The sequence below is a fragment of the Tamandua tetradactyla genome, chromosome 4 (genome assembly GCF_023851605.1).
Source record: "Tamandua tetradactyla isolate mTamTet1 chromosome 4, mTamTet1.pri, whole genome shotgun sequence".
Lineage (NCBI taxonomy): Eukaryota > Metazoa > Chordata > Mammalia > Pilosa > Myrmecophagidae > Tamandua > Tamandua tetradactyla.
The window spans coordinates 23,257,992-23,281,214 of NC_135330.1; the positions used below are offsets into that span (position 1 = coordinate 23,257,992).

Consider the following 23,223-nt stretch of genomic DNA (forward strand, 5'->3'; position numbering starts at 1 on the left):
GCCTCTGATAATTTTCATTTTATTTGAAACATTCAAATAGTTACATTACTTACTGAAGGGTACTGCAAGAATTACATCCCCAGTGTCCTTGCCTTTCAGATTGTAAGACTTCTGTGCAGGGACCATGTCTTATTTTTGTCTATTGTTGCAAAACACATGCTGGTGTCATATGATTACTGAATTATGTAAATGGACATGAAGGAATCAATTCAACATAGACACCTGCCAGTGCAATATCTAAATGACCATCATTAAAAAAAAAGTTATGGGCAGGCCACGGTGGCTCAGCAGGCAAGAATGCTTGCCTGCCATGCCAGAGGACCCGGGTTCGATTCCCGGTGCCTGCCCATGTAAAAAAAAAAAAAAAGTTATATCAACATAAAACGTTAAGATTAAAATGCCTGTCAATGATCTGTAGCCCACAGGATGCTTTATTCAAGGCCTCATTATGCTTGAATGATTGAAATTGGATGGTATCTTTTTGTTTTACTTCTTTGTTTTGTGAAACCTCTTTGTTTAAAATTATTTTGCATGAAAATTTATAATCAATGAAATGCTTTAGTGAAGTAGGTTTTGGAGTGGAATATTAAAGGGAATGTACTCATTTGGATACAGTGAGAGAAAAGATTGATTTGATTTCTAGGATATAATGAATAATGATTCTCAAATGATAGCAAGAAGATGCTTCCCTGAGTATCATAATATCTGAGGCTAGAAGGAAGACACTATGAAGTTTTAAAACAAGATAGTATTTTCTGCCATTTTACTTGATTTATTTTCTTTTATTTTTAAAATTAAATTAACATCAAAGGGAAGGTGGATCTTTAAGGTTTCTAGAGGGAAGAATGCTTTAAAAAGAGAAACATGAAGTGCTAAGATGAAGATCAAGAAAAATAAACAGTGCAATGTAGTACGAGAAAATTAGGAAGACAAGAGGAAAGACTTACTCTGAAATTTCTCCTAGAAGAAATTATTAAAAGATTTAAAGATGCAGTCAAAATGCCTGCTGAACCAGAATATAAATTTAAAATAATTTTTTATCAAAAGGAAAATATATCGTAAAATCTTTATTTAATAAAAATAATTTTTATAACCTATACAGAATTGAATACAAAGTACAACAAATTATTTTCACTTGTTTGCAAAACTGCATACAGTAACAACTTGTAAACTGGGTTCAGCATTCTACAAATATGGCCACAATAAGTGAATTTATTCTTGTCTTAAATAAATATTCGGGTTGTGTGTCACAAATGTTGCATTAAATTACAGGAAGTATTGCTTTGGTAATGTGAGGAATTTAATTGTATCACAGACAATTTTATTTTTTAAAAAGGTTACTCAACCACTCAAACACTACTTTTCTACTTGTTTCTGAGAAAACATTTCCCTATATAGCCAAAACAAAGGAGAAAAAAATAGGACAAAATATAAAGTTGAAGGCAGCTATTTATGATATCACTTCCCGTGCTTTTTCCTCACCTAGTGCTCCTTCTCTGTCCCTTAATTAGAAGAAGGTGAACGAAAAATGACCTATTATTACCTCCATTCATTTTCTTCTAGGATTCCTGCTTAAACCAAATGAATATGCTAATTTTGGAATTTTGCAACCATTATTAACACTGTTTAGTTGAGTCAACCTAAAAAAATTAACACTCATTTAAACACCTACCTAGAGATACTTTTCAAAATAAGGCAAAGTTGGCTTTCTAAAAATTTAAAATTGTTTTCATGTCTCATGTATAATAGCAGCTACTTGGTGACTGACTTCAGAATTAAATGTGTACAGAATATTTTCTTCAAGTAACTTGGAAATGGAATCACTAGTAATCTTATTTTACGAAAATATTCAAGATGACCCACCCTTAGAAAAGAAAGGCATATTTAATGTACAAAATCCAGGAATCAAGTCTTTACTAGTTCCTGTCTCACTGAAATAATTAAAAAGAGGGTCCGTTTATCAAAAAGGTCTTGGAATAATCCAATTCCTAATGACATCCTTACTTTGGATAAGGAAGATAAAACAATTTAAAAGCGATAAATGGGGATGAGGTTGTAAAAAACAAAAATCTTTTCACCTGATTTTACTTTATTTTTTTTTTGCATGGACAGGCATCGGGAATTGAACCTGGGTCTCTAGCATGGCAGGCAAGAACTCTGTCTCCTGAGCCACCGTGGCCCACCCTGATTTTGAAAGGAAAAGGAAATACAAAATGGGTTAGTTGTATCCTTTGCCTTTTCATCACGGAATTAATAGTCTTTCATACTGAAAAATTAAAGGCAAGCACTGACCTACCCTAAGTTTTCTGGTTAGGTCTCTCCATTTAAATTCTTAGTAGGGTACAAAACTTACTGTCTTTTCTAACTACATGAGCTTCTCTGAGAAGCATATGCATAATGCAAACATGTACTTCTAAAGAAAATCTATACAAATACATAACTGTTATGATGGGTACTGAGACCATTCTTAACATGATTTTTTTAAAAAAATTAGAAATGACATGATGTTTATGAGACAACAAATACTGCCAATGATAGGAACAATTCTCATTTGTAAAAAAAAAAAAAAATGCACATAGGTAAACACAGAAACAAAGTGAACAGCAACAGCCATTGTTAGAACATATTTCCCAACCTGACCTCTAACATTCTGTGGTACCTGTGAAGCCCTGGTCTCTTCAGGCCAACTTCCAACCAAGGTGATATACAAGTATAAAGCATCAAACCCACTTGGTAATCAAGTATTCAACACCATATGCTGCTTGATTGCTCCTGATTACTTGGTTTTCAAAATCAGCTTCACTTCTGAATCATAAAAAAAGTTATCCTTAAATTAGCTCTCATAAATAATCCATGAAATAAGTTTCACTTCTGGCTCCTTTGAACATTATGTTACTCCAGGAACATAAGGTATTAGTCAAGTGGCTGCTTTGAAGCCATGAAATGCACATTCATAAATATATGTCTGTACCTTAAAAAATTAAATACATCCAAGCACAGTTGCTGTGCAGAGTTCTTGCTATAAGAAGGAGTCCTTCAGCAGTGTGTTATGATGTGGTTACTTGTGAACTTGATTCTGGATCTTCCTGCCTTCTATATTTCTTCATAATATTGACTGCACCATTAACCAGGAAAACCAAAGCAATGAGTGCAAAATAACCAGCGTAGATCAGGAACTAAAAAGAGAAGAGGAGCAGTAATTTATAGAATTATCAATGAGAAGATGAACTGTTTTATTACATACATGTGAACATACTCGACATTTAAAGGCATATTCAGTTTATCAATAAAACTTCAAATACCATTGCGTGTTTACAATATGTGCCAGGCACCAAAAGGCAGTATAGCATGATGGTACTTAAGTATGATGGCCTGAGTGTAAATTCTGACTTCATACCTTACTAGCTGTTGTGTCCTTAATTAAGATTGTTAATCTCTGAGCCTGAGGTTTTCATTTACAAAATGGGAGTTCTTAATAGCTCTTATATTACGGGTTGTTGGAAAAGATCCATGAGATCAGGAATGTAAATGTTTATTAGCACAATACTAATGTTATGAATGCTGTTGCTTTTATTGTTGGTGCTATTGTCATAGTTATAAATGACTCATGGTCTCCACCCTCGATAGGTGGGTATGATGAACAAGTTCGATTACAAAGATCAGGAACTTCTATTCTTCCCCAAAAGAGGGCAGTAGAAGGTCAACCATAATTCATCATAGGATTAGGTTTTTTTTTTTTAAGAATTTCCCTGAAATGTAAAATGGTACAACTGCTATGGAAAGCAGTTCGGCAGTTCTTTAGGAAGCTAAGTATAGAACTGCCATACAAATACCATTGCTAGGTGTCTATTCAGAGGACATGAGGGCAAGGACACAAATGGATATTTGCACACCAATGTTTATAGCAGCTTTATTTATAATTGCCAAGAGATGGAAACAGCCCAAACGTCCATCAACAGACGAGTGGCTAATAGGCTGTGGTATATACATACGATGGAATATTACACAGCTTTAAAATAGAATAAAGTCATGAAGCATGTAACAACATGGATGATCTTAAAGACATCATGCTGAGTGAGATTAGCTAGAAACAAAGGACAAATACTGTATGGTCTCTCTGACAGGAACTAACATTAATGAGTGAACCTGGAGAATTTCAGTTAATTACACGGTTATCAGGAGATAGAAATAGGGTAGATATTGGATAATTGGTGCTGAAGGGATACAGATTGTGCAACAGGACTGACTGTAAAAATTCAGAAATGGATAGCACAATACTACCTGAAGGTAGCACAATAATATAAGCACACTGAACGAAGCTGAATGTGAGAAAGACACAGGGAGAAGGGCTGGGGCATGTATGAAACCAGAATGAAAGATAGACGATAAAGACTGAGATGGTGCAATTTAGAAATACCTAGAGTGTACAATGATAGTGACTAAATGTACAAATTAAAAAATGTTTTTGCATGAGGAAAAATAAAGGAGTGCCAGTATTGCAGGTTGTTGAAAATAGATGGCTATTCGTATTTTAAAACTCCAACTTCTGTGTTAGACTAAAGGGAGAAATGTTTATTTGGTGCAAAATTTATATTCTGACTAGTGCATTTCTTAACAACTTGTATGGTCAATTTAATTGAATACTGTAAATACGTGGAACTTTGAAGAGGGCATGAGATTTTGTTGGTTTATCCAGGGTAGTGTGATGCCCCAATAAATCCCAGTGTGATGTGAACAATGAAGAAAGAAGTTTTTGCAAAGTCCCCTTGGGGAAATGGGGAGAAAGGGGGAAAAATTCAGCTTCCCCACTTGTAGAATTCCTGATATTCTTGCAAGCAGACAACCAAATCAACAGGCCGAGCCCTCGATCTTGGGGTTTGCCCCTGTAAAACTTATCCCTGCAAATTATAGGCTAAGCCTACTTAAAATTATGCCCAAGAGTCACCCCAGAGAACCTCTTTTGTTGCTCAGATGTGGCCTCTCTCTCTCTCTCTAAGCTGACAGGGCAAGTGAACTCACTGCCCTTCCCACCAGTACGTGAGACATGACTTCCAAGGGTGTAATCCTCCCTCGTAACATGGGACAGAAATCCTGGGATGAGCTGAGACTCGGCATCAAAGGATTGAGAAAACCTTCTCGATCAAAAGGGAGAAGAGAGAAATGAAACAAAATAAAGTATCAGTGGCTGAGAGATTTCAAACAGAGTCGAGAGCTTATCCTGGAGGTTGTTATTATGCATTATACAGATATCCCCTTTTTAGTTTATGGTGTTTTAGAGTGGCTAGAGGGAAGCACCTGAAACTGAAGAGCTATGTTCAGTAGCGTTTCTTAAAGACGATTGCATAATGATATAGCTTTTGCAATGTGACTGCATGATTGTGAAAACCTTGTGTCTGATGCTCCTTTTATCTAGGGTATAGACAGATGAGTAAAAATATGGATAAAAAATAAGTAACGGGGAACAAAGGTTAAAATAAATTGAGTAGATTGAAATACTAGTGGTCTAGAGGGAGGAGTAAGAGGGAGGGAGAGAGGGAGGAGTAAGGGGTATAGCATATGAGTTTTTTCTTTTTTATTTCTTAGAATAAAAGAAATAAAATGCAGATGTTCAAAAAAAAATGATCATGGTGATGAATACACAACTACGTGATAATATTGTGAGCCACTGATTGTACACCATGAATAGAATGTTAGTATATCAAGAATGTATGTTTGTTTGCTGTGTACAATAAAAATATCATTAAAAAAAAAGAAATTCCGAGTCAATCTTTGTATGTGACTTTATAGTTTAGCAACATCTTCATCATTTTCTTTTCAAAAATAACTTATTAAATACTTATATGCTGGTTCAAAGTAGAATGTGTCCCTGTATCTTTGAGCCAGGTTCTTTCAAACTTAGATATACTTTTCTATAGGAAGACTATTAACCATGAAACTTAAAATTCAGCACAACCCACAAAAATCCTATTATTCCACGTGTTTAAACTCACAATTTCTAGAAAGAAATGCTGTCAAATTTCAGGTTCAAATGTCAGCCATATGTTTCTCTCAACTGTTAACAATGCTAGGACTCTTCCTTACCAAACAGGCAATATGACAGGTGCTTAGTTTCTCTCCTACTTTCTGGCCCAAAGTAAGCACCTATCCTTGAGAGGTCCTCTCAGGGTTTTTATTAGTGGTAATAATTGGGAAATATATAAAGAAAGTAATAAGCCCCAACTCCCCTCCAAACACACACTTTTTGAGGCAGCATATAATGCAGTGGGAGAAGTATAGGCTTTAGAGTTAGATTGACATTGGCTTAAATCCTAGCTCTGACACTACTACTGACTGTGTGACCTTACACAAATCACTTAACACCTCTTAAACTCATATTCTTGATCTCCAATCCTGATAACAACTCTAAAATTTTAGATAAAAGTACCTGGCATTTATACATATTACCTATTATTATTTCTCTTTTACATCTTTTCAATAAAAACAAAGTTGATTATTGCTAACATTTTAGGTCTTTATATTCTCAGAAAACTAATATGTAAGTACGGAATATTAGGTAGTATGTATGGAAGGAATAATGGAAGAAGAATTCAGAGGTGGGGTGGGGACGGGATAGGCACTTCTTGAAGCAGTTGCCCATTTTGCTAAAATGTGAAGCAATTCCTGCCTACACACTTACAATTCATGCGCTATACAATTCCTGGATGAATAAAAGTATTCACACTGTCTTTGGGTGTCTGTGCAGGTGTTTTCTCAGTAGGTCATGTGTTAACACTCTTGATGCTATTCACCAACAGCAACTCATTACTTTGGTATTTGGGTGAAGGGTGTCTTTAAATAAAAAAAGAAAAGAGACTTAGAGAGTTGAGAAATGAAGCAAGGCATCTCAAACATGTGATACAATATTCCAGGCATAAAATTAAGCCCAGAGGGGAATAATGGATGAGGAAGCAGAAGAGCTGGAACCAATTATTACCTATCAGCTGCAAAAGCCCCACTGGGCTGGTTAGTTACATCTCTGAGGAATCTCATCAAAAAGAGGATGGTTCCAAACTCCTCCAGGCAGAAAAGAACTAAGGATAGGGCAATGACTGAAAAAAGTAAATTAGAAAATACTTTCTAATTTATATCTGCCTATATTTAAATTTGTTTTCACTAAGCATGCTCTACTTCTGTCCCCCAATATTCAATGCTAAAACAGAGATCTTACCTGAGTGGTAATTTCTAAGCCAAGGCCACTGGCATCTACCACAATTAGAGTGAGCAGAGTCTGCAGTGCCAGAGCAATGAAGGTATTGACACCAAACACTAGAGCATAGCGTTCCATACTGAGGTTTGCAGCAATCTGGAACCTTTAGAAACAAAATGAAAGAAGGAATAAACACAATTACTTCTTGGGTAGTTAAAATTTTTACTTTAAATGCAACAAGCAGTCCCTTCTTTCTGCTGTCTATTCCCTTTCCAACTAAGTGAAGCATTTTTGTTGCTAAATGATGTAAATCTCATGCAAACATCTGAAAACAGTAAGAATATATAGACAAGGAAATAAATGAGGTTTGCCTAAATGCTTCCTCAGGAGAAAAACTGATAAAAAAAAATACATACGATACAATGCTTTCTCCCTTTTGTCTTTCTTAATTAGAAAATTTAATTTCTTGGTCTACAAAGAAAGCAAAAGTGCAACCTGCTACAACTTTTCCTAATGTTTCTTTGAATCAAAAAACATACGTTGCTATAGTGATGAGTAACATGTAGATGATTCTGAAGACAACATAGGATGCATAGCACACCCAGATGTTATCCACAGTGTCCATGATATACACTGCAGCAGCAATCAGGAGAGAAAAGAGAGACAGTGCCATTTCTCCCCAAGTTGACCAGGATATTTTTATATAACCAACTGCAAAAACAGCAACAGCACCTACAAAACAAAAAAAGAAAAGTAATCTAGCTATTTTGCTAAATAAATACTATTTCGATAAATAAAATTTCAACTTAGCTTAAACTTTAAAATCCTTAAATTTATAAATAGGGTAGCTCACGATTGTGGAGTGCTTGAAACTTGGGCAGAGAATTTTGGACCTAATGGAAAATATGAAACCACGGAGAGATGATGTGAGACTGAATTAGGGCAGGTGGCAAAGAGAAAAGGAGGCCACACACCCAGGATACTGCTAAAGAAAACTACAGGGCTGAAGGAGAAGCAAGAGTCAAAAAGTACCAATGTTTCTAGCTTGATAACAGAATGGGTCATCTCGCCCTCAAACCAAGAAGCAGCCTAAAATATGGCAAAGCAACTTCTCTACCCTTTGGAAAAATGAAGATAATGATGACAGTGATAGCTAAAATGTACAGAGTGCTTTCTAAGTGCCAGACACAGTTGTATGTTTTTAAGAAACCAAGTAAAGCCTTTCAATCTCATGAAATAGGCTAATAAATTAGAAAATAATAACCGAGTATAATGGTCAAGGACACAGGCTCTGAAGCCACCTTGTCTGAGTTTAAATCTTGTCTTTATTACTTACCATCTGTATGAACTGGGTAAGTTATTAAACTATCTATGCCCCCAGATACTCTACTGTAAAATGGGGATAGTAATTGCACCTATCTCAGGGACTTGTGAGGACTAAGCTTTCTAATGTCCTTAGAATAGCACCTAAAACATAATAAGCACTCAACAGATGTTAGCTAATACTGTTAAACACTGCTAATTTAAAAGTTTCACATCAAGGGGCAAGATCACCCAGTAGATACAGAGCTGATTAGACCTAGATAAGCAAATGAATTTTGAAAATTATTATGTTAGGTTTCCCCAAAGATTATAAAGAATTCAAGTTTGTTAGTCATATTCCTCCACCATTTGAACACTTACTCAAATTTTCCTCCTAAATTATAAAGCCAGAGCTCAAAATAAGTAAATCATTCTTTGGGGATACTTCAAATTAGGTATAGGAAAGCAAATCTGATTATGGTTGCCTTAACTACCAGAGAAATTTATCCCTCCTTATCTTCATTACTTACCCAGTAAGGTTGAAACAGCTTCCACACCACCATTATAGATAGCAGCATGGCGAGAAGGCATCACTTTCTCCCATAGGCCCTGTGCATAGTTCACAACTTGAAAATAGCCACAAGTGGAAAGGGCCCACCACACGGACCAGCAGAGCAGAGGGCGTGAGGAGTAGCACATCAAGAAATCACTCCACAGTACCTTTAGCACAAGGAAATGGTCTGGCTTGGATTCCTACACAGCAAAAGAGAAACAAAGCCTAAACATCAGAAAGGCATTTGTACAGACTCACTTTTCTACGTAACAGACTTTTTTTGCTTATAAAAAGCAGCTGTTTATTTCTTTGCTATTAAAAATATATATATTAGCAATTACATTTATCCCCTCTGGAGGAAAAATAAGTTCTTGCATAATTCTTGTTTTAAGTGCTTTATAAACAACAGCACAGCTATATGTAAGCAACCTAGCAAGATGTATTGTTTACAAAAAATGAAGGCAATTTTGTAACTGCATACTTCAGTCAAAGGGAGAGGATATTTGCCATCTCTACACACAGTGACAAGCAACATAAGCATGAGTAGCAACTAATAACTCTATTAAATCACTGTTCAGATACAATCAATGAGAACCTCTCATCTTTACAACTGACATATTCATTGAACAATAATTGTTAAGATAGGAATCTTAGAAAGAAACAAAGCAAAATGTTAGCAGCAGTTCTCTTTGGATGGTGAGGTTATTAGCAATTTTAATTTTATTCTTTATACTTTTTGTATTATACAATGGAAAATGTAACTACTGTAATAAAGTGGTGGGTTAGCTGAATGATTACTTCACTCTTACTGCCAGCCCTTTTATCTTTAAATAAGAATCCTTTAGTAGGTATGGCCAAATTAAATGCCACTCTCTTCTCAGCTCAATTATACCCAGTAAAAGATTTGTCTATAGTCAAACCAATGGCTAGGATGGAAATTTTCAAAAGACCAAGTTTGCTTCTTCAATTAAGTGTGTTTGAAGAAAGACACAATCCTGACAGTAGCTCCTTCTATAAACCTAAAACTTTTTTCTATAATGTACAGAATATCATTATTTATTAAGCTATTGATATTCCATTACCTGAAACATGGTAAATACATATAGAACAAGCCTTAAACAATGAGAACAAATTGATTTCAAGGAAAAGAAATCAGAAAATGTCTCATGGAAGAATTGGTATTTGAGATGAGACTTTGGAAGATGGTAAGATTCTGACAGAGAATGAAGAAGAACATTTCAGCAAAAGTAATAAAGAGCAAAAGCACGTAAGAAGGTGCTCTTACTGTATATTTAAGAATAAATAACAATAAAATTCTCCACAAATGTAAAAGGCTTCCAGGACACTCTTTCCTACTCTGGCCCATTGTGCATTAATTTTGCTCCAAGAATAGTCCTTTCTTGTCTTGGACTGGTATTTTAGAGAGTCCCTAGCTCATAAGCCTGAAAGACTGGGTATTGGCAACTAGTTAAGAGTTGGCACAGAAATCTTACTTTGGCTACTTTTTTAACATGGAAGAGAAGTCAATCCGAGATTTGAAGGTATCAAACTAAGAGGGAAAGGGTACAATATTTATCAGCTACCCACTGTTTTTCCTCCAAGCCAACTCGGACACACCCAATGGTAGGGGTCTGACTGGAAATAGCAGAGGGAAACCCCTCTGAGCACAAAGAGGGTGAGCAATGAGGAAAAAAGAAGTTAGCCAAAGGGCAGACTATGACCTTCACTCAAGTTTCTATATAATTCTGGCATTAATGCTCAGAGCCAGCTGGTGAGAAAGACAGAATATTGCTCCAACACAAACCTCCCACCAGTCATTTCCACCATTATGGTTCATTTCTTTGGCTTTTGATGGCTCTTTTGAAGTCAAATGACAGAGAAAAAAGAGCACTACATAATGTTGAGTAAAAAACCAGAAAGTTCCAAAATTACATGTAGATTATGATTTCATTTACAACAAAATACATACATATATCTATGTACTTATATATATTAAAAAAAGAGATGTTTGGAAAGGAAGTTTCAGTTTACTAACGCTGCCTGAATATAAGTTGACTTTTTCAACAGGGATTTATTAGGTCATGAAAATGTCCAAGTTAAGTCATCAAGAGGAAGATACCTTCTCTGATTCCTCTGTCACATGGGAAGGCACATGAAGACAGCATCTGCTAGTCCTTCTCTCCTGGGTTCCGGTTTCAAAGGCTTTCTCCCTTAGCTCCTGGGTCCTTTCTTGTTTCTCCCAGGGCATTTCTCTCTAAACTCTCTGGGCTTCCACTATTTTTTATCCTCTGTAAGGACTCCAGTAAAGGATTAAGACCCATCTCGAATGGGCTGGGTCTCAAGTGAAATAGCCTAATCAAAAGGTCCTACCCAAATAGGTCTGCCCCATAAGAATAAATTAAAAGAACATGGTCTTTTCTGGGATACCTAACAGATTCAGACCAGTGTGTGTTTTAGCTAAAGCCATTTAACACATCTGAAACAGATCAAAAGATCAAAAAGTGCCCCTTCTTTTTTTTTTCTATTATATGAGATAAATCAAATTATTATATTTTTCTTTCGTTTACCATCAATTCTTTGTGAACTCTTCAATATCATCTTACAAAGTATGAAGGAATCAGCATTTCAATGTTCACTTAGTCCCTGGCCATTCTGCCAAGTGCCATGATAATCAAGGTCAGTTTCATGCCAAGGGTCACTTAGGCGCTAGGCTGACAACTTTGGGATGATAACCTAAATCTCAACTAGTAACCAGAGGTAAAGAATGTGGGCAAGCAAAAGACAGCAACTTTCAACAAGGACATTAAATGCTATGTTGAAACACTCTGGGTTAACTCCAGATGGTGAACCAAAGACTCTATTCATTGTGGTTCTTTATTCTCATCCAGACTACAAAGTTTATGGAGCTCAGTTTTATGCTAAATTAGATTCGGTCCACCTGTAAAGCTGCAATGTTAATAGGCTTATTTCCAAACATGTCCAGGAAAGCTGAAACGAGTTCAGTATAGTTGGAATGAGCCTTGCCTCTCACAGCTTATAATTTGATAGGAAGATAAAAGATTTTATAAAAAAGGTGGATGCTGGGGAGGCAATTAACCTTCCTGGCTAGAAAAAATGGATGGATGAATTGTTTTGATACCATACTCTTCTCTTCCAAGAGACAACTTTACAGTTATACTTTTAATATTTATTCCACATTATTTTAATTTTTTCTCTTGTGATGTTCCTCCTCTGCATTATTACTACTCCCTTCTGTTGAGTCATTTCAAAATAGTGGTTCAGTGGTAGAATGTTTGCCTGCCATGCAGGAGACCTAGGTTCAATTCCCAGATCATGTACCCCAAACAAACAAACAAAAAATAGATGATGATATCACTTCTATCACAGAAGAAGAAAATAGCTTGCTATCCTTAAATACTTTGGACTTCAATTCAGAAACTTGCAGTAGATATTAATCACATGGAATCACTGGATCTATTCATTTAGCCAAATTTTGCTAACTGCCTTCTTTATATACCAAGCACTGGGTACAGAAAGATAAAAAAGACATAGCCCCTATCATCTAAGAATCTCTGAAACACTATTGTACTATTCTGAGTTGGAGGTCATTCATTCCAAAAGAACATATAAATAAATCAACCATTTCTGAGAATCAGTGAATGAATGAACCAACTCAGGAAAAATCCTGAATCCAAATGGACATGAGGTTTAGCAAGGAGCTAGCCTTCAGAGTAGCAACCACATTATTTATCCAAAATATTTAAGGCTGAACTTACCATTTCCTCCATGGGAGGCTCCTCCATATTTAGAGGGATTTTTGACTCAATGTCCTCCCACCCAGGAAGGTGGTTAGAAGCTGGAGTGCTAGTAACAATCCTGCCATTTTCTACCTTGATGCCATTCTCTGCTTGGCAGGTGGAAGGAACATGGTGAAAGAAAAGGCTCTTCTGTGGCATGGGCAGAAACCAGGCCACAGCAAATGCCACAGAAACGCAGGTGAGAGAGATGACGTTCAGGCTAAACAGAGACCAGCCTCCCAGTGAAACAAGGATTTGCCCTAGGACAGAGCCTACTGTGAAGCCCACCAAAGTGGCACTCCGACAGTAACTTGTGACTTTTTGGTACATGCCCAGGTCTACGACACTGTAGATATATGAGTAATAAGCAATTTCAGTGGCTGTGGCAATGCCATAGAAAAATTCCAAGAACTGAACGGCCAGCAGTCCCTGGGCATAGAGCAGCATGAACCATGTAACAATAAGACTGAGTCCTTGCAGCAGAACAACAGGTTTATAACGGAGGTAGTCTGTGGCAAGGAACACGGGAAACAGCAGCACCAGGTACGAGTAAGTCCATACTGGATAAATTTCATTGAAGACCTGATAAAAAGGGAGAAATAAAAAGTCATTAGTGAAATCAAAGGACCTGGAATACTCAAAATTTATTCTTATAAAACAAACCACTACCACCTTGAATAATTCATCCTTATCAACAAAAGAAACCTGGACAACAATTCTGATAATTGTTTAGAATATTGTTCCCCACCTGCATCATCTTTTTCCTAATTACATCCTTCCCATATATCAAGGCCTAGTTCAAAGGCTTTCTCATTCAGAAAGACTTTGTGGGAGATGACAATATTTGTATCAGAATATTCACAGCTCTATTAATATTGCTTTGTATGTCTCAGTCTCCCCAAATACATCCTAACACTGCTCACAACCCTGGCTGCACATCTCCCAAGGAGTTTTTAAAATATATGGATGCAAACTAATGTTACCACCTTGGGATTTAAAGTCATTTCTGGCAAAAAAATGGATAGGAATTTTTTTTAAAACCTTCCAGGAGGTTTTTATTAAACATTTTTTAATTGTAAAATATAACATTTATACAATGCAAAGAAAGAAAAAGCAATACTTTTCAAAGCACACTTCAACAAGTTATTACAGAACAGATCCCAGAGTTTATCATGTGCTACCATTCTATCTCAGATTTTTCTTGCTAGCTGCTCCAAAACACTGAAGGCTAGAAGGAATATTATTATAGTGATTCAGCAGTCATACTCATTTGCCAAATCCTATTTTCTCTGTTATACCTCCTCGATCTCCTCTAACCCCTCTCCCAATCTAAAGAGATCTTAAGGCAATGCCCATTCTAGCTTTTTCATGTTGAGAAGGGGTATCAATACTAAAGGAAAGAGGGATGTTATCAATCTTGGAGAGATGGGGCCCTCTAGGTTTCAGGATTTATCTGACCTAGGAAACCTCTGGGAATTACAGGTTCCAGGAAACTCACGCATGAACCTTTATAGAGTCTCAGTTCAAGCCCTAAATGTTCTTAAGAATCAACAGGAGTGATGTAGGTTGGGGTAATTTAGCAAGCATGGCAATCAGCACTATCTAACTGAAGCTTACATAAGAGTAGCCTCCAGACTAGTCTCTTGGCTCTATCTGATCTCTCTTGGCCATTGATGCCTTATTTTATACACTTCTTTTCCCCCTTTTGGTCTGGCTTTCAGGAGGTTTTAATATGAGCCAAGGTTGAGAACCACTGCTTTACAGATTATTTAAGTGTGGCCCCAAATTCATCTGCACAACATAATAGCCAGCATAGTGCCTGGAAGATACAGGTATACCTCATTTTATGGAACTTTGCTTTATCATACTTTATAGATACTGCATTTTTTACAAATTGAAGGTTTGTGGCAACCCTATGTCAAGCAAGTCTATTGGTGCCATTTTTCCAACAGCATGTCCTTACTTTGTATCTCTGTATTATCTTTTGGTAATTCTTGCAATGTTTCAATTTTTTTCATTATTATTACATCTGTTATGGTGATCTGTATTCAGTGATCTCTAATGTTACTATTGTAATTGTTTTAGGGTGTCACAAACTGCACCCATATAAGACTGCAAACTAAAACTTAATTGATAAATGTTGTGTGTGTTCTGACTGCTCCACTGACTGGCCATTAGCCCATCTCTCTTCCTCTCCTCAGGCCTCCCTATTCTCTAAGATACAACAATATTGAAATTACGCCAGCTAGCAACTCTACAATGGCCTCTAACTGTTCAGGTGAAAGGAAAAGTTGCATATCTCTCACTTTAAGACAAAAGTTAGAAATTATTAAGTTTAGTGAGGAAGTCATTGTTAGTGAGGAAGTCCAAAGCTAAAATAGGCTGAAAACTAGGCCACTTGGGCCAATTAGCCACATTGCAAATGAAAAGGAAAAATTCTTGAAGGGAATTAAAAGTGCTACTCTAGTGAATACACAAATAATAAGGGAGTGAAACAGCCTTATTGCTGATTTGGAGAGAGTTTTAGTGGTCTGGATAGAAGATCAAACCAGCCACAGCATTCCCTTAAGCCAAGCATAATCCAGAGCAAGGCCCTAACTCATCTTCAATTCTGTAAAGACTGAGAGAGGGGAGGAAGCAGCAGAAGAAAAGTCTAAAGCTAGCTGATACTGGTTCAGGAGATGCCATCTCCGTAACATAAAATACAAAGTAAAGCAGCAAGTGCTGATGTAGAAGTTGCAGCAAGATATTCAGAAGATCTAGCTAAGATAATTGATAAAGGTGGCTACACTAAACAACAGATTTCCAATGTAGATGAAACAGCCTCATATTAGAAGAAGATGCCATCTAAGACTTTCACAGCTAGAGAAAAGTCAATGCTAACTCAAAGCTTCAAAGGACAGGCTGACTCTCTTGTTAGGGGCTAATGCAGGTGGTGACTTAAGTTGAGGCCAATGGTCATCGCCCATTCTGAAAACCCTATGGCCCTTAAGAATTATGCCCAATCTACTCTGCCTGTGCTCTATAAATAGAACAACAAAGCCTGGATGACAGCACATCCATTTACAACATGTTTTACTGAAAATTTTAATTCAACTGTTGAGACCTATTGCTCAGAAAAAAAGACTACTCATTGACAATGGACCTAGTTATCAAAGAACTCTAATGGGGATGTACAAGATAAAAGTTGTTTTCATGCCTGCTAATACATCATCCATTTTGCAGCCAATGGATCAAGGAGTAATTATTTTTTTATTGTATAATGCAACATATATACAAAGCAAAGAAAGAAAAAAGCAATAGTTTTCAAAGCTCTCCTCAACAAGTAATTACAGGACTGATCCCTGAGTCTGTAATGGGCTATCATACTTTTCCTTCTAGCTAATCCAGAATATAGGAGGCTAGAAGGAATAACTATATTTTTTTATCATCGCAATCAACTTTTGTGTGTGTGTGAAAAATAACATAACAAAAAAGCAACAAATTTTAAAGCACAGAACCACAAAAAAGTAGAACCATATATTTCAGATTTTGGCAGGGGTTACAATTCCACAATTTTAGGTTTTTACTTCTAGCTGCTCTAAGATACCGCAGACTAAAAGAGAGATCAATTTAATGATTCAGCAATCATAGTCACTTGTCAAATCCTATCTTCTCTGTATACCTCCATCATCACCTTTGATCTTTCTTTAGGGGAGTTTGGGCTATGGCTATTCTAACTTTTTCATGTTGGAAGGGTCTGTCAGTAATATGGGATAGGGAGATGGAATGATCTCATGTCCTGGAGGAGGTAGGCCCTCTAGGTTTCAGGACTTATCAGGTCCAGAGACCCATCTGTGGGTTGTAGGTTTCTGGAAAGTTACTCTATTGTATGGAACCCTTGTAGAACTTATACATTCTCCCAGGTGTTCTTTAGGATTGGCTGGAATGGTAGGTGTTCTTTAGGATTGGCTGGAATGGTCCTGGTTGAGGCAAGTAGTAATTTTGACTTTTAAGTCTTATTATTCAAGAAATACATTTCATAAGTCCATAGCTGTCACACACAGTGATTTCTCTGATGGATCTGGGCAAAATCAACTGAAAACCCTTTGGAAATGATTCACCATTCTAGATTCCATTAAAAATATTAGTGATTCATGGGAGGAGGTCAAAATTAGTAGGAGTTTGGAAGAAGTTGATTCCAACCATCATAAATAACTTTGAAGTTCAAGATTTCTTGCAGGAAGTAACTACGGATGTGGCAGAAAGAGCAAGAGAACCAGAATTAGAAGTGGAGCCTGAAGATGTAACTGAATTTCTGCAATCTCATGATAAAACTTGAATGGATGAGCAATTACTTATTATAGATGAGTAAATAAAGTGGTTTATTCAGATAGAACTACTCCTGGTGAAGATGCTGTCAACATTGTTGAAATGACAAGAAAGGATTGAGAGTACTACATAAATTTAGTTGATAAAGCAGCAGCAGGGTTTGAGAGGACTGACTCCAATTTTGAAAGAGGTTTTGTTGGTAAAATGCTATCAAGCAACATCACATGCTACAGAGTCATCTTTTGTGAAAGGAAGAATCAATTGACATGGCCAACTTCACTGTTTCATATTTTAAGAAACTGCCTCAGCCACCCCAACCTTCAGCAAACACTACCCTGATCAGTCAGCAGCCATCACCATTAAGGTAAGACTCCCCACCAGCAAAAAGATGATGACTTACTGAAGGCTCATATGATGGTTAGTATTTTTTAGCACTAAAGTATTTTTAAATTAATGTATGTACATTGTTTTTTAGACAATGCTATTATTGCACACTAAATAGACTACAGTGTTGTGTAAATATAACTTTTGTATGTACTAGGACACCAAAAAATTCAGGTGATTCACTTTATTGTGATATTCGCTTTAGTGCAGTAGTCTGGAACTGAACCCACAATATCTCCAAGGTATGTCTGTACCTGATTCAATGTTTTGGGAACTGAATTGCCGTCAATTATCTTTTACTTCTAGCTGCAGGATAGGGGGCCTTGATCCTACTGTTCAAGTTTCTCTGATTTTAATTTTTGTTTCTTTTGGGGTGGAGGTAAAGAGAGTAAAGAAGGTAAATCTGTCCTATACTCATGAAAGAATAATTATCTCTGGATGCTAGTATTACTGTCAACTTTTATGTCCTTTTTGATTGTCTGTAATATTAAAAAAAGACAGAGACGTTTTCATTTTTTAAATGTATTTTCTAATTGTAATACAGAAGAAATAATCTTTCAAATAAGTTTTAAACCAGAAAGACTCCAGCTGGAATTTCAGTACCATGATTTGCTACCTGTATGATTATAGGCAAGTTTCTTTAATTCCACTCAGCCTCAATCTCCACAAAGCATTCATAGACTTGTTTATTTTAAGGAGTAGATAAAAATATATAAGTAAATTATTCCACTTTGTTTATTCTTAAGTTCAAAAACTAGAGGATGTAAGGTGAAACACAGAGCACCTGGGTTATGTGAATAAACAAAGTTTTAATTGAACGATCATCCCCATTCTTTAATTCAACTATCATCCCCATTCTTCCAAGAAATCACCGTAGGGGACTTCTGCCTCCTTGTGTACCTACTCCACTGTTTATCAAAGTCCTGAAGATTGAGGTACGTTACTTTTTAAAATGATCACTTAAGTCTGCATAAATGGCTTCAATTTTTAAGTGCTTGCTAAAAGGTAGTCTTAGTAACTGGCTGAATATCCTGTGACAGAGCAGCCTAACACAGGACTTCGACATCTGAAACCAATGATAACTTTTTCTTTTTTCTTTTTTTTAACTTTCACAAACCTCAGTTCGCCCACGTATAAAATGGGCTATTTTCTCCAAGGTTTTAGAGGAATAATAAAGTAAGCCAGTACTGTAAAATCTCTTGCCGATGCAGGGCACAATTATAAAAGTAAAAAATAACCTCTGTTTTCTGATATATACACCAGATTTGACATCTACCAGGCCAAATTCAAAAGTGACTTGTTTAATTGCCTCACCTTCATAATAAAACTTGGTTTAATTTGCATTTGTAAATCAGTCAGCAGCCTCCACTGGATTAGGAAATTTTATTGCACCTAAGTGTGTGCATGAAAGAATAATCGAGAATTGTGGAGTGGAAACTGTTCTTATTAAAACGTGAGAAAATATTAGCAAATGAGGAACAAAGTGCACTTGGCTGGCATGATAACAGTATAAGACCTTCCTCAGTAGAACCCCAAAGCAGGCAAGGGTAAACCTGGAAATGAAAGCTGTAAAGAGTGAAGGCTTCCCTACAGACTTTCACAGACAGCTGTATTTCAATTAAAAGCTTCCCTTTCCCTTTTTTGTCTATAGTTTTGCAAGTATTCCTCTTCAAGAGTTTTCTTAAGTTTGAAATCTGTTTGACTCAGCATGTTTCTTCACCTTCACATCTTCCCCAACATATTTTTCCCAAACCCAACACCAAAAAGCTACTAGCCATCAAATCTTTCCTTTAAAAATGTCCTCTATTACTCTTTTCAATACCCTATCTTCCTTTGTTTTCCACCACAGCCCTTGAGACTGATTGTCCTCTTTACTCCAGTTATATCGTCTATGCTTAAATATTTTATATATCTTTCTGTAACGGTTGTCCCAGAACCTCTAACTGCCAAGTGTTCAGGCAAATACCATTCTTTTAATTATCACCTAGTTGTACAGGCCAGTAGATGAGACACTGTGCATGTTTGACTGTGGATATGTTGGACTAGTGTGGATGGAGCCTGGACCTGTGGAAAAAGGCAAAGAGGAAGACGGATGTAGTGGGAAGGCTGTCAAGGAGGTAGGAGCCAAACTTTAGAAGCCTTGGAGTATCAAGCAGAATAGGTAGAATTTTTTTTTTTTTTTAATCAAAGAGAGGCAGATACGTAAGGTTAAAAAAAAATTGGTGATAAAGAGCTCTATTTTATTCTCTTTGGTTTTCAACTATTGGAATACAAATTCTAATCTGTTTAAACTTATAAAGTGCTACCTGTTTTAAAGGTGACATCTGTCCTGAAATGTTAAGAAAAATCCTTTGATAAAATCCTGTCCTTTTTCCTGCTTTTGTTTTCAGACTAGGTTAACAATTGCTCTGTTTGAGATGACCCATCTCGGCCCTTATGAGGTCCTCAAGGGGAAATACAGACTTCAATAAAAATGTCATTGAATGTGACTTGCCACTGTTGTTACCTAAAAATCACGTACTATTTTTTTTTTTTTTAACTGTCCACTGCAGAAAGCAAATGCTCAGTTAGGAAGGAGAACAAGTTGTTGTATTTATTTCAGTTATTAGCTATTCAAAAAATCTAGGGTCCTTTACAGGATGACAGAGCCATTTCATGCACAACCAACAGAATCAATCATGATGCCTCGGATGCTCAGAGATTTTTACAGACAAGTGATACCCTTAATCGTAGACCACTAGGTTTCTCTTCAAACCCCATCCTCTTCTTCATCTAATTTACAATAACAGAAATATGCTTATGCGGTTGTTACACAATCAGCATATATTTACTGGGCCTAGAACCCCTACTTTATATCTATGTCCCCTGGACATGTTTTACTCCCACTAGAAAGCTTTCTGACAAGACAGGGCATATGACAGCATATCTCTCAGCAACCCTCTCGCTGTCCTGGGCTCATGACAGAACATATCAGCTTTCAAATATCAATACTGGGAGCATGTTTATCCCCCATGTGCTTCTCTGTTAGGCAAGGTGTACAAACTGTGCAGATCACATGGTGGGTCACATGAAACTTTAATCGTCAGTAGCAGACAAGCAGTATCACTTATGCCCATGGCTACTTCTCAGATTCAGTGGTTGTTTTGGGTCTCCACAACCATTCTCTTTCATATTTAGTACAGTGATTTCTTCTCGTAAAATCATTCTGTTCACAAGATTAGGCCCTTTCCACTTTATTACACATAACATGAAAACTTTATGGTTTTAATCAACATTAAAATGTACTAGGTAATGAATAATTCTCACAGCCCCTTGTAAAGACTGAGAAAACAGATAACCTGAGGTTGAGTAAAATCATATTTGCTAAAGGTGAAACAATGGTGGAAACAAATGAAGCCCTCAATTCTGGATTCAATACTGACTCAATTCACTATGAAGTGCCCTTGAAAATGGAGGCACAATGTTAGTGTTCAAGCAACAACAAACTAGTAATTACATCCTGTCAGTCAACAAATGATTCTGTTATTGCCACCTCTTGCTCTTATCTGTTATGCAAGTTCACTGAGTCGAAAGAGTCACTACTCAAAAGAGGTGCCTACTAAGACAGAGGAAAGAATAAGGTTTAAATGGGAGGAATATCTCACAGAAACTGGGGCAGGAAGAGAGAGTGAGGGAAAAAGACAGCACAGGAAAAAAGAAACAACTTACAAGTGCCACACTCAACTGAAATCAAGGGAAGGAATACCAAGCCTTAGCTTTCAAACCCTTGCTGTGTTCAAGGAAGAGTTGTTGAATCTGCTTTATTTTGGTTTTGTGGTAGCAACTTTGGGTTTAATTCCTTTTTCAGTTTATATAGTCCCTTTCTTCTACAAATGACAAGGGCTGGGACTGACCTACACGTTAGAGTTAAGGACCTTTCTAAAGTACACTATGCACTTCTGGAGCACTTTACTTAAATCCTCATCTACTGAAAATCAATGAGCAAGTAGTTCCTGATCATCCACTACTACTTTACCAGATCTTTGGCTTTCAAAGATCTCATCACCTACTTGAGGAACAAAACTAACATTTGTGAGGCAATCACTACCATTACAAGGAAAACTGCCAATTATGCGATACTATCTATGTATATTCTTTTATCCCAGGAGGTGGAGCTTGGGGGTGGTGGTGAGGATATCCTTGTGCACAACTGCAACCAATTAAAAATCAAGACGAATTAAAATGATGGTACCCTGTTGTCCCTATTTGACTGAACACATCTATCCAGTCAAAGGTAAACAAAGCAGGGGATGGGAGGGATGCCGCAGGCAGAGGAAGCTACTATCCCCAAAGTAGAAATCAGCAGCTGGTTCCCTACTTTGAATCAGTCCACGAATATTTACTAAACCTCTCTATCATGTCCAGTATAGCTTGCAGTTTTCGCTTCATTCGTTTTTTTAAATGAAAACATTCCCCTCACAGCAGGAACGGCTAGATCGTCTGGGCAGAGACACTCTAAGCTTCACTACAGCATCATCAGCACATCGGTAGAGGCCCAGTTGCAAAGCGGCTCCAGACGCGCCCGACAAAGCGAACCGAGGACAAGAAAACATCAGAACTGACGTAGCACCGAGCACGTCCCGCATGTCAAAGGGGAACGCTCAGAAATCTTGACAGAATGGCTTCAGAAGCTCGAGCGCCTTCCTCTTACCTTCTTTCCCAAGCCGCCACCCCCTCCCCACACACTTGAACCCGCCACTTCACACACTCAGCCAGCCCGCGCCGGACGGTCCACCGCCCCCAGCAGCGTACCTCCCTCTCGGTGAGGTTCTTGTCCGGCCCTAGCAGGTAGGGAGTGAGGAAGGGCTCGGATGGCCTGAGACTGGCGAAGAAGCCGTAGGCGCAGAGCAGCGCAGTGGGCAAGAACCAGCACTCACGAGGAACCCGAGCCGTGCGTAGGAGCATGGTGGCCGCCGCCGCCGCCGCCCGCCGGGACACGGGGCCCGGCATATCCATCCGGGGTGCGAAGGGCCGGGACCCTGCCCGGCCGTTTCCTTCTCCTCCTCCAACTCCCTGAAGTTCAACGGTGGCCCCAGCGCGGACACCTGTGACCGAAGGTGGCACCTCCTCCCGTCTGGGCCTAGCCGCCCCAGGAGCAGCCGCTGCCTCAGACTGCAGCGACCTAGTCCTCCCGCCGCTGCCGCCTCCATTGCAGCAGGCCAGCCGCGCGGCCAAAAGGCAAGCTACGCCCTAAGACCCACCTTCCCCCACCGCCTCCAATATGACAGCCAATCACAGAGGACGCCGGGATTTTAGCCGCTCTCCCATTGGTCGGTTTCTCTACGCCCCTACAAGATGCGAACTGGCAGTGGCGGAGTGCCCAACCGCGGAAGTCCTTGGGTACTGGCTAGGAGGACGCGCCGTGCTTCAGCGTGAGGTAAGCCGGCGGCGCGCTGCGGTTCCACACACGCGATCGGCTAAATCGCCCTCCATGTTCCCGCTCATCTGTCTGGAATGTTGCACGTCGCCAAGTCCCCCTTCGAAAGGAACACGTTATTTTACACAGTCAGCCCCTGTCATTTCTTAATCTTAGAAATCCCTCTAATTTCCACTCCTTCCCTAGAGACTTTGCGACCTAAGCCGAGTAAAGATTTAACCTTGGGGCAGGAGGATATTAAACCTTTCCTCCAGCAGCTTTCATGTTGTAAATT

At 38.0% G+C, this 23,223-nt stretch overlaps 1 protein-coding gene and 1 long non-coding RNA gene across 2 annotated transcripts; one reads left to right on the plus strand and one right to left on the minus strand.

Annotated features, from left to right (window-relative positions):
* Positions 1 to 1,052: 1,052 nt before the first annotated feature.
* SLC19A2 (solute carrier family 19 member 2) lies at positions 1,053 to 22,739 on the minus strand. The gene is made up of 6 exons (XM_077156917.1): positions 22,325 to 22,739; positions 12,818 to 13,420; positions 9,019 to 9,241; positions 7,726 to 7,918; positions 7,208 to 7,349; positions 1,053 to 3,176 (listed from the first exon to the last, which is right to left on the minus strand). Exons 1-6 carry the CDS (start codon positions 22,526 to 22,528, stop codon positions 3,048 to 3,050), a joined length of 1,494 nt encoding a protein of 497 aa, XP_077013032.1. The 5' UTR covers positions 22,529 to 22,739; the 3' UTR covers positions 1,053 to 3,047.
* On the plus strand, positions 16,774 to 19,993 carry LOC143680551 (uncharacterized). Its single transcript, XR_013174064.1, has 3 exons — positions 16,774 to 17,513; positions 19,530 to 19,650; positions 19,924 to 19,993. It is a non-coding gene; the product is annotated as an uncharacterized LOC143680551 (long non-coding RNA).
* Positions 22,740 to 23,223: the final 484 nt, after the last annotated feature.

Excerpts from the sequence above, each read along its gene's own strand:
- SLC19A2 (XM_077156917.1), bottom strand. The coding sequence starts at position 22,528 with ATGGATATGCCGGGCCCCGTGTCCCGGCGGGCGGCGGCGGCGGCGGCC. Across the intron at positions 13,421-22,324 it reads AGAACCTCACCGAGAGGGAG|GTCTTCAATGAAATTTATCC; the intron begins GTACGCTGCTGG and ends CCTTTTTATCAG. Across the intron at positions 7,919-9,018 it reads AGCTGTTTCAACCTTACTGG|GTGCTGTTGCTGTTTTTGCA; the intron begins GTAAGTAATGAA and ends TTTGTTTTGTAG.